Here is a 12,463-nt window from a genome sequence, read left to right on the forward strand (position 1 = left end):
AAGGGGGGTTTGAATATGATAGATATCAGTGGGTAAATAGATTAGTAAATGATTGTGAAAGAGGTTGGACAATTATACCTCAACACTATTTTAATAATTTTGGGTCAAACTGGTTAGTATTTCAAACAAACAATGGGTATAAGACAGACGAAAGCATTGAAAACATCCCAGATTTTTATAAAGATATTATTAAATGTTGGAAATTAACTGGTGGAGGTCTAACAAAAAAAAACAGAAACATTTACAGATATTAGAAAACAAATATTATGGAACAATAAATTTATCAAATTTAAAAATAAAGCTATATTTTTAAAATATTGGATTAAAAGCGATCTTATTTATGTAAATGATATCATAGATGAAAAAGGTTGTATTTCTCAAGACATAATTTTTAATAAACTAAAAAAAAATCAAACTGGATGGCTGAAATTAATTTAGTAAAGTAGTCTATACCAAAAGACTGGGCAGCAATTTTAAAATCGGAAAATTCTATAAAAAGTATTGTTAATATAAAAAGAAACCAATTTATATTGGATGGTTTACCTATAAAATTAGAAGCATTAACAAATAAACTGTTATATAAGTCTCTGATAAATAAAACTAGAGTCTCTAAAGAGCCTGTGTCGCTCACCTTGGTCTATGTGCATATAAAACAAAGGACACAAATGGATTCATGACAAAATTGTATTTTGGTGATGGTGATGTGTTTGAAGTTCTTACTTTACTGAACGTTCTTGCTTCTTACAATTATATCTATAATGAACCTTGCCCATTAGTAACAGAGAAAAATATTTGGTAAAAATTTACATAAATTTACCGAATTAATGAAAATTGTTAAAAATTGACTATAAGGGGCAATAACTCCTTAAGGTTGACCATTTAGGTCATATTGACTTATTTGTAGATCTTACTTTGCTGAACATTATTGCTGTTTACAGTTTATCTCTATCTATAATAGTATTCAAGATAATAACCAAAAACGGCAAAATTTCTTTAAAAATTACCAATTGGAGGGCAGCAAGCCAACAACCGATTGTCCAATTCATCTGATAATTTCAGGGCAGATAGATATTGACCTGATAAACATTTTTATCCCATGTCAAATTTCCTCAAAATGCTTTGGTTTTTGAGTTATAAGCCAAAAACTGCATTTTACCCCTATGTTCTATTTTTAGCCGTGGCGGCCATCTTGGTTGGTTGACCGGGTCACGCCACACATTTTTTAAACTAGATACCCCAAAGATGATTGTGGCCAAGTTTGGATTAATTTGGCTCAGTAGTTTCAGAGGAGAAGATTTTTGTAAAAGATAACTTAGATTTATGAAAAATGGTTAAAAATTGACTATAAAGGGCAATAACTCCTAAAGGGGTCAACTGACCATTTCGGTCATGTTGACTTATTTGTAAATCTAACTTTGCTAAACATTATTACTGTTTACAGTTTATCTCTATCTATAATAATATTCAAGATAATAACCAAAAACAGCAAAATTTCCTCAAAATTACCAATTCAGGGGCAGCAACCCAACAACAGGTTAACCGATTCATCTGAAAATTTCAGGGCAGATAGATCTTGACCTGATAAACATTTTTACCTAATGTCAGATTTCCTCTAAATGCTTTGGTTTTTGAGTTATAAGCCAAAAACTGCATTTTACCCCTATGTTCTATTTTTAGCCGTGGCGGCCATCTTGGTTGGATGACCGGGTCACGCCACACATTTTTTAAACTAGATACCCCAATGATGATTGTGGCCAAGTTTGGTTTGATTTGGCCCAGTAGTTTCAGAGGAGAAGATTTTTGTAAAAGCTAACGCCGGACGACGACGGACGACGGACGACGGACGCCAAGTGATGAGAAAAGCTCACTTGGCCCTGTGGGCCAGGTGAGCTAAAAATTGAACCAGGTATTGGACCAAAAAAATGGCTACGTATATTTGATATAGATGATGTGTTATATCAAAACTATCTATATAAATTTTTATTCAAATATTTAAAAGAAAATAAACTTAGAATTTTAATTGGAAATTACTACAACATATTCTACCTACAAAGAAACTTTTATGCAGGTGAAAAATTGTAAACAATAGTTCTTGTAATTTTTGTACACAAGGAGAAGATTATGATCACTTCTTTATACTGTGTCCGTATTTAAAACTTTTTTGGAATAAAATAAATGAAGTTTTAAATAACAGTAAAATAACTTTTAAGATAAGACGGAGACACTTAGTATTTGGATATAAAACTTCTGAAGAAGAATATTTTGACTTAAACTATTTTTTAACAATTGTGGGGTTTTCAATTTATAAAGCCTACTACATATCTGATCAAAAGACAAAAAATGTCAATGTTTACTCAATTTTTCGCAATGAGTTCAATAGAAGAGAATGTTTGAAAATTAAAAGTAATGTTTTAGCAACTATTAGAAAACATATGAATAGTCATATTATGTGATTAAGTGATATTATCTAATATATATGTTCCGGACCATATGAGTATTTGGACCATGCGCGTATGGTCATGACCATATGGGTAAATACTCATATGGTCCGACCATACGCGTACGGTCGGACCATACGCGTACGGTCGGACCATACGCGTATGGTCGGGGTAATTGACACTCTGTTACACTCTGTTACAGTTTACTGTTTAAACTTATAAACTATTCATATGGTATGACAGTTCATTAAAAAGACGCTATCATATAGATGATTCTATTATTATATTATAAGAATTAGCTAAATGAAAATAAGAAGTTTCACAAAGTTAATTTTATTTTATTGTACTATGCGAAAACTATTTTAAAATAAATTTAAATACCGAGGGTCAAAACCGATGGTCATTACCGTTTTTTTTTTTATTACGAGTGACTTTTTTTTTTTTTTTTTTAATCTTGAACTATTAAACAAGATTTGAAGGCACTGGAAAGTAACATAGTTTATTTAATTTGTCTTGTGAGTATGGTGTATTGCAGTCATGTTACGATATTTGAGATCTATAGCTTTTAAAAACACCGTAGACATATCGGAATGGCTTAAGACCTCGACATCAGTGTACGCAGCTACAAAACTTAAAAGGCTAGCTAAAATTCACTCGCAAATAAAAGGTGTAAATGAAAAGGATCATGCACTACCAAGACTTGCTAATGCAAAAAAGCTACGAGTCCGTGTGGAAGTATATTTCACCTAAGCCTACATACAAGAATGTAATTAGACATGAAAACTAACTATAGCATCAATGTTTAATTTTTACGTAGTATTTGAATTATAAAAATAATATTACCATCATTGTTATTTTAGAAAAAAGTTTTTGTATTATTGATACTTTAAAATGTTATTAAAAAAATACCTGTATGGTTAAAATACTCATATGGTCTGGCCCGTTAATAACCAAACGAGTATTATACTCATATGGTCCGACCATACGCGTATGGTCCAAATACTCATATGGTCCGGAACATATATATATATATGATGTAACAAATGTAATATGTATTTTGCAACTAATTACTACCCTGAGTGATTAGTGGATTGTAACAGGGAAAATCAGGAGGAGCTTGGACTCCTGAATGATATTGTAACAAGCCAATATTTAAAATAAATATTTATTTACGTTGTTAAATTTTTTGTAACTTACATTGCTCCTTTTATGTTCTTTCACTAGCTTGTCGACAGTCTATAAATCCCAAGATTGACATTATCTTTCTGTTGTTTGTGATTCATTTACTTCTAATCGTCGGAAATATGTAACCAAACCCTGGTCCCGAAGAAAGTAACATATCGAGTACACCCTCTAGGTTCAGATTAGTGAAACCGATAAATCCATATCAATATATAATTTAAATATCCGTAGTATAAGAAACAAATTAGAATTCTCAAATAATTTCACTGACGAATATGATGTCCTGGCTGTAACAGAAACACATTTAGATCCTAGTGTATCTGAAGATCAATTAAAACTAGATTCCTTCAATAACATTATAAGGAAAGATCGAAACAACTTTGGTGGTGGATTAATGATATATTTGAAAGATGATATCGGTATCGTCCGAAAAAGCGAACTAGAAAATCCATTTGATGAAACACATTTTGTTGAAATACGAGCCAAAGGCTAAAACTTCCTTCTTTGTCACTCATATCGTCCACCGGATGCGGACACTTACTTCTGGGCACGATGAAATCATGCAATAGAAACTGCCTTTCAATTTAACGTAAATATAGTGATTACTGGTGATCTAAATTCTGGTCTCTTTAATGTCAATAATAATAAACTTATTGACACTATGGACTTGTTCAATCTAAGAAATGTAATTGATAAAGCAAGAAGAGTTACTGATAAAAGTAGTCCACTCTTATATCCAATAATAATAAGTGACTGTATGTCATATTATCTATCAAATGTTTTAGATATTCCCTCAAATATTAGTGATCACAATGCAGCAGTAATTTTTCTTAAGTGTCCCTCATCAATTTCATGTACTTTTAAAAGAGAAGTATGGATATATGATAAGATGGATAAAGATACATTTTTGAAAATAATGAATGAAACAGATTGGTATGCACTTCTTCTCGATGACCAGGATGTTAATGAATTACGTGAAATATTTACTTTAACTTTTTTGAACATTGCGAGGGAGTGCATACCTACTCAACAAGTAACTATACGAAAAAAACGACAAACCATGGTTCAATAGCGAGCTTAGGAGAGAAATACGCACTAGAGATCGATGACGAAAAAAAGCTTTTAAATCTAAAAAACAATCTGATATTTTGAAGTACAAGCGACAGAGAAATAGGGTCAATAATATGAAAAAAAGTTGCTAAAGAAAAATTTGAAAGTAATTTAGACCACATCATTATATATAATGTATTGAATACAAAAACTTGTTTGAAAATTATGAAAATGTTAATCAAATCTAACAATGGATCAAATAACATCCCATCAATCCAAAATATTATAAATACCGAAAAAATAGACGAAACCAAAATATTATAAATACCGAAAAAATAGACGAAATAGCATATAAAGATGAAGAAAAATGTGAGCTTTTGAACAAGTATTTTAATTTAATCTCCAAATTAAATGAAGAAAATATCAACTTACCACAATGTGAAACTAAATCTAAAAATAAAATTTATGACATATATGTCACTATTCAAGAAATTATAGATATGATTTATATTCTTTATCCAAATAAAGTCTCTGGACCAGATGTGATTAGCCACAGGATGCTCAAGATCTGTCCAGATAAAGTTGCAATACCTCTTCAAATTATATTCAACAAGTCCCTTAGTCAATATATGTATCCAACCAGGTGGAAAATTGCAAATGTAATAGCTTTTTTTTTAAAAAGGTGGACTCTTCTTTTCCATTTAATTACAGACCAATATCTTTAATTAGCTGCGTGGGGAAAGTTATGGAACGAGTTGTGTTTAAACATGTATATGATCATCTATTTAATAACAAACTAATTTATGAATACCAATCAGGTTTTTTGCCAAAACATTCAACAGTGCATCAATTATAGAAATCTATGATTGTATCTTAAATGCACTAGAAACAAAAGAAATTTGCTGTTTTGATTTTTTGTGATTTTTCGAAGGCCTTTGACAAAGTTTGGCATATTGACTTACTACATAAAATTAAAGCATATGGCATTTAGGTAAATTTTTAAATTGGTTCACTAGCTACCTATATCAAAGAAAACAAAAGGTTATCATAAATAAATCATCCTCTAACTTTTTCAATGTTTCAGCTGGTGTACCCCAATGATCCGTTCTTGGTCCTTTATTGTTTATCATATATATAAACGATATTGCTGAATAGTTAACTTCTTTATGCAGACTATTTGCAGATGACACTTCATTCAGTTACTCGGGTCATGATGAGGAACTTATACAGTCAGTTGTTAGTCGTGACCTGAAACAGCTGGATGAATGGTCAAGAAAGTGGCTTATGTCTTTCAATCCTAAAAAACCCCAGAAATTATGATGTTTTCAAATAATGAGATACAAAACCTTAAGTTTACTATGAACAACAAAAAAATACCAATTGTGCGATCTCATAAGCATCTAGGGGTTACATTAAGAAGTGACGCAAAATGGAACAACAATGTTGAAAATATATTAAATAGTGTTAAAAAACATCTGAATATACTGCCAAAACTCAAATATCAACTTAGCCGACAAAATTTGGAAAAATTATATCTAGTATTTATTAGACCAATTTTTGAATATATGCAAATGAAGTATGGGACAATTGCGGGAAAAGTTATTCAAATAAATTAGAACAGCTACAATTTGAAGCTGCACGAATTGTAACATGTTTGCCTGTTTACACAAACTTCGAGACTGTCTTAAAAGAGGTTGGTTGGGAAACTTTAGAAGAACGAAGAAAAGGAAGAAAACTACAATTATTTTATAAAATTCGGATTAATAATGCCCCTGAATATTTATGTAACCTTGCGAAATGGACAAGATACCATTTTCCATTTTGCAGGCTGACACAAACTTCCCAATCCTTTATCCCATCAACAATTAAACTTTGGAATAATTTGAACATATCAGTTCAAAAGGTAGCCTCGTTATCAAAATTCAAAGTAGAATTAAAAAACTACGACATTCGAAAAGAGAATCAACCTAACTTAAAACATTATTCATATGGTCTTAGAAAATTGAACATAATATTAACCCAATTTAGATGTTCTGCATCGTTCTAGAATTGTGACTGGTTTAGAGCTAACATTATATCTGATCCAACATGTAAATGTGGTTTGGATATTGAGGACATACACCATTTTTTCTTTGTTGTCCGTTCTATCTAAATGAAAGGGCTATTCTGTTTAATGGTCTCAGCTGGCTTCCCGAATGCTGCGATTTGGACTTAACACTACTGGTTTTTGACAAAGAAACTCTTTCCTATGATCAAAATGTGCAAATGTTAAACAAGTATTCAATTTTATAAAGAGATCTAAACGATTCCTCGTAGTATAGTATCAACATAAACGATTCCTCGTAGTATAGTATCAACATAGGTAAATCACACATCATCATCATTATCATCATCCACCTAATCTCTGTCGCTCTTTCCTCTTTCCCTCTACTTTTTTCAGTATGGATACAAGTAATATTTATGTTTGGTTATTTATATTATATATGATGCACGCTCACGTTCAATTTGTATTGTTATATATATTGTATTGCGGAGAAGACTTTATAAGTATGTTTTACTTGTGTCTGATCCTTTTTCGCTTTGAGCAAATAAAATATGTTTAAACTAAACATTTTGTTAACTTTTGAGGTGAATACTGACATTTTTATGTTTTATAAAGATTATTACCATAAGAGTTACCATGCATGTGACTCAAACTTTGGAAATTGAAGATTAAAACAGCGAATTTATTTGAATTTCTCCTCTCCCAATTTATATATTCCGCCATAACTGTTTGGTAAACGGTGGCATACAACTTTGTGTCTGTGCGTATATATGTAGAGGAACCCTTTTCAAAATAATACTGGATAAATCACTCATGGTTTTAGAATCGATACTATTATATAAGATATGTACAAAACAATTCTGATAAAAAAAGTGTCGCATTTATATGACTGGACAAGTTTCGAAAAAACTGTCATAAACTAACATATATTTGTTTCACACGAAAATACAGAAAATATGTTTGAATATGATAGTTGGCCTCTTCAATTGAACATGGTGTTTTGTAGAACTTGCTGGAAAATTCAAAAAATGTTCGAGACACTCTAATCCATTTTAACCAACGACCCCCTTGATTGTTATTTAAGTGTTTAATTTCATAATGACCTGTTGACATTCACAAATTCGCTTAAGCTAATACTTTTATATTATAACAAAAAATAACTACCACACAAGTATTTTGATTCATTATATACATTTCGTACACTGATAGTTAAAAGCTCGCATACACATTGTTTCCTAGCCTCGTACAAATACAGCTGATATTTAAGACACTAAACAGTTATTGTCTATTTAATGTCACTGTGTAAGCTGAAGGTAAGACATCTACCCTAACTTTGTTGCCACAGGGAACGAGCTAATAGGGATAGCAACCCGTGATGATACATATAGTATGTCACTGTGTGAACTGAAGGCAAGACATACTATAAAGATCTGAAAATGATTACATGATGATACTGAGTAAGCGAGTAATAAGTATACTATCTGTCTCACATTATGCAGTAAGGATTCCAACTTCTAGCATTTAATGCGAAATGGAAATAATGCAGAGTAGGTCACGCAATGAGAATTTGTAATTTATGATTAGCTACAAGTAAAAGTTTACTCTAAACATGCTAAAGGTTGCATTTTTGTAAAAACCGTCAATGCAATCAATGCAATTTGCCATAGGAACTCCTTTCACGCTAGAACTGTACCACTTTTACAATGAAGTTTAAAAAAAATCTATATTCTAGAATGGTAAGTTCATATGCACTACTATTTTTTTTAAAAGTCAAAATATAAGCCTATCCAGCATATTACCAACGTGTATATGCCCCGAACTTCTAAAAGTTTAAGTTTAAACTTACACTAAATTTATTAACTACCCCTACTTTGACTGTAGGATTACCACATATTTTAATACAAACAATATGCATGTATATATATTTACCGTTAATATGTACATGTTATGTCTCTTTGAGATGAAACATAGAGTTCATAATTGGGAACCAGTATGTAAGCAAAATTAATTATTTTAGAATATTCTATATCTCATCAAAAAGAGGCGTGGTGTGGGAAACAGCTGTATTCACAAAGTGCAACCTTTAATGTTATATATTCCTACAAGATATCATATACAAATATGTTATTGCAAGCTAATATTTTATAGGATATTCATCCAATAAGCATTTGATGAATAATTGTGCCAAAAGTATGACTTTAAAAAGGTCTCCACCAAACGTTCCAGAATATATTTTATCTTCTTAATTACGCAATGCAGTAAATACAATTTGGAAAAAAATGAGAATTTTACTAAATCATAATGTGTATTTCGGTGACTATAACGTCTATTAAGCATCATTTTATTAACCTCTGTAAATCAATCATATATGCTATTATAATCTCCTTGCGGTTTTGAGAAAAGATAGAATATGGCATAAATTTCTGAAATTACGTTCTATATTTATGTACATGGCCGCATTATAAGGATGGTGTATTATCATATCTACGATATTTATTAAACATATAATTTGTATTACAGGTAGGCGCATGTTCATTTATATTTGGAGGCCAGAAGGAATAAAACATATACCAGCCACCCTCTTCATTCAATGCTATGGGAATGTTTCGGCTATGCAATTATTATTAGAAATGTTATGTTGAAGTCAGAAATGTGCATGAAATACGTTCATACCACTGTATATATTTATGTTGTTGTGTTTCATATTTTGTGTGGAAAACTGTTTATACATATGCATTGTCAAGCTATTGTACTTAGGTTGCAAGTGGGCTAATAAAACAGTGCCTTAAATGACGGAACTCAAATGTAGTTTTGAAATAGATCATTGTTTCATTGCATTTATTACTGATTAAGGAAACATTTATTACCAATCATTGTAATATTTATCATATTATCAGATGGTTAGGATAATTTATAACATGAAAATATGTTTATCTTTTTATTTTGAGTAATAATAACGTATTATTTTGTAATCTCTAAATCACTTTAGACAATCATCATCACAACCCTATAAAAGTAATATATATTACAATATCAACATCACTCTAATAGACCACTTTCGAGTTCATCCGTCACCGGAAAAAACTCGTCAAATATACACGCCTTTTTTATGTCATTTACCAGATAGAGGGGGTCGCCTGTATCCCTGCACTATTAACGTTCATCAAGCGTCTTAATGATCGTCATTGTGCAGGATAAACTAGAAATAGTTGTTGGTCTGTAGGTACTTAATGACAATTCCCTAATGACAGCACTGCTGATTGTCAATTTTGAGAATTCAATTTGCCGAATAATTCGTACAAAATAGAACTCTAGTTTTCGAACCACTCCCTCAACATTGAGATGGAAGTAACGACGCCCCTAAAAGCGCAAATGACGTTCACTAAAACCAGAGTTTTTGACGGAAATGCATCGAACTCGAAAGTTGTCTATTATAGAGGTTTCGACAGTTTGAAAATAAATCCATCACTACCCAAGTACACCTCTCAATATTAATACTATTAATAGAATTATTATCGCTGTCAGTATGCAAGTGTAACTTTTTATAATTTTCAACATTACTGTAGTGTTAAAATTCATAAATCAATATTGTTTCAAGTGAAAATACAAAATGTCGATTATTCACGTGATAGTATCTAGTCTGTGTTGACCTATAGTCGAATACAACGGCATATATTTGCTAACATCCACGTTATTAATACGCTGTTTTTAAATGTTGAAAAGTTGTCTCTTGACAATTATACCTTTTTTTTTTTTTACATAACAATGGTTAAATTATTTGTAAATCTCTTTGAAAGAATTTGTGTTTACGTTCAAATTAAATTTTGTTGTTAGCTAAAACACCAACATTTTTTGTGTATTCTACATGTATCTTGCATTCGTGTGGAATGTTCTGAAAAAAAAAAATTAAAACATATAATACCATATTCAGCCATTAACTTAGTTATGTTTACCTCCTTGATTTCAAGGTTAAAATGTGCATGCGACAATTCGTTTGGCTTACCTGCGACGAAATTAGCGGAATACATAGGGATGCTCATTCGGGGATTTGCCATGCATTATAAGTTATAAAATTTAGACATTTATAAGTTTGAGTCAAATCGTTGAACATGAATTTGACAGCTAATGCCCTTTCAAGAAGTTACTAGATTATCACTAAATTAGCCAAATTTGTCTTAGTGAGTTGGAGGCACAGTAGTCTTGGTGATTTCGAAATTCATTAACCGAAAATTTATAAAGGTTTGCTGTAAACTATACCAGTATCGAAACGATGACTACTAAGCTGATGATACCCATGGGGACTAGCAATCAACCGACAGTGATATTTGAAAATAAAAATATTCAACGCACTTATAATCCCTATCATATCTGTAAGTTTGTAAGTGCTAGAAAACGGTTATAAAATTAGTGCATTTAAGACCCATAGGAATTGATTTGAATATACAATGGAAAAACTCAACGTATAGTTGTCATAAAGAAATGTATCTTGTTATAATAAATGATATAATGACATCATATTTGAAATCTATTAAATTTGATTGTTTTATCAGAACACAAGCTAAAATATATTTTTTTCTATTCCGAATACCGAATATCGCAAATAAAGCCATATTTGAATGCCTTCTTCCCTTGTCCGTACATCCAGAAACTGGTTTCCGCTCTCTAACTTGAGTTTGCACAGTGCTTATAACTGATATACACAGATCAAGTTTGAATTTTGGTGGCATCACTTTAATCGTTCTGGAGTTATGCTTCTTCATAAATGGAAAAGTTACAAAAAAGTAGTTTCCACTCTTTAACTTAACTTTGCCTGAACCAAATGTTATGAAACTTATACAAAATGCTTATCACCATGCATCAAAATAGATCAACTTTCAATTTTGATGGCGTCACATTTACCAATGTTGAGTAATGCACCTTTACAAATGAAAAATGCTGATTTTTTGTTTTTTGTTGTTAGCTTTAGTTTGTCTCAACCAAATGTTATCAAACTTGTACACAATGCATATTACCTCAAACGACAGAACAAGTTTGAACTTTTGTGGTTTCACTTCAGCCGGTCTAGAGTTATGCTCCTTTATAAATGAAAAAAAGGAATCTTATATCTGTTCTAAAAATATCAATGGTATAAGTGTTAGAATTATTTTATAAAAAGGAGTTATCTTCCTTAGTCCATAATTGTATTTGAATCAACTACATTTATGGGCAAAGGAATATAACTTCCATTTAAAAAAAATATTTATGGACAAAGGAAGATAATATAAAAAAGAAGATGTGGTATGATTGCCAATTAGACAACTCTCCATAAGAGGTTCGAGTAAACAATTATTGTCCTTTGATTTCCGTTGTCCACAAATATAGTCCCTAGTGTGGACAGTGTGTGTTGCTGGCTTGTATTTTCTACATTTGAAAATGCCTGTATTCAGTCAGATATATGTCAGGTGTTTGTTGTCCATTTGTTTGATTTGTTTTATCATTTGATTTTGCCATTTGATTAGGGACTTTCTGTTTTGAATTTTCCTCGGGGTTCAGTATTTTTGTGATTTTACTTTTGCCAATTTTTGAAGTACCCCATATTTTGAGTTAGTGCCGATAAAGTTTCCAATAATTTTGATATAATTTGTTTCAAAAGAAGTACAACATACTGTAAATATGTTATTGAGAAAGCTCATGTCTAAAAGAAATGGACTACGTAATAAATGTGTACTCGTACCAAGCGACCAAATAACACAGACATTAACAACTCAAA

The 12,463-nt window shown here is 31.1% G+C and overlaps 1 protein-coding gene across 1 annotated transcript in view; it reads left to right on the plus strand.

Annotated features, from left to right (window-relative positions):
- The window catches only part of LOC134685255 (uncharacterized), a 61,505-nt gene extending 50,945 nt beyond the window's left edge, over positions 1–10,560 (plus strand). The window contains exon 3 of the mRNA XM_063544834.1: positions 9,235–10,560. Within this exon, the coding sequence (XP_063400904.1) occupies positions 9,235–9,276 (42 nt within the window). The 3' untranslated portion in view covers positions 9,277–10,560. The remainder of the gene's footprint in view (positions 1–9,234) is intronic.
- The last annotated feature ends 1,903 nt before the right edge of the window (positions 10,561–12,463 follow it).

The sequence above is a fragment of the Mytilus trossulus genome, chromosome 9 (assembly GCF_036588685.1).
Source record: "Mytilus trossulus isolate FHL-02 chromosome 9, PNRI_Mtr1.1.1.hap1, whole genome shotgun sequence".
NCBI lineage: Eukaryota > Metazoa > Mollusca > Bivalvia > Mytilida > Mytilidae > Mytilus > Mytilus trossulus.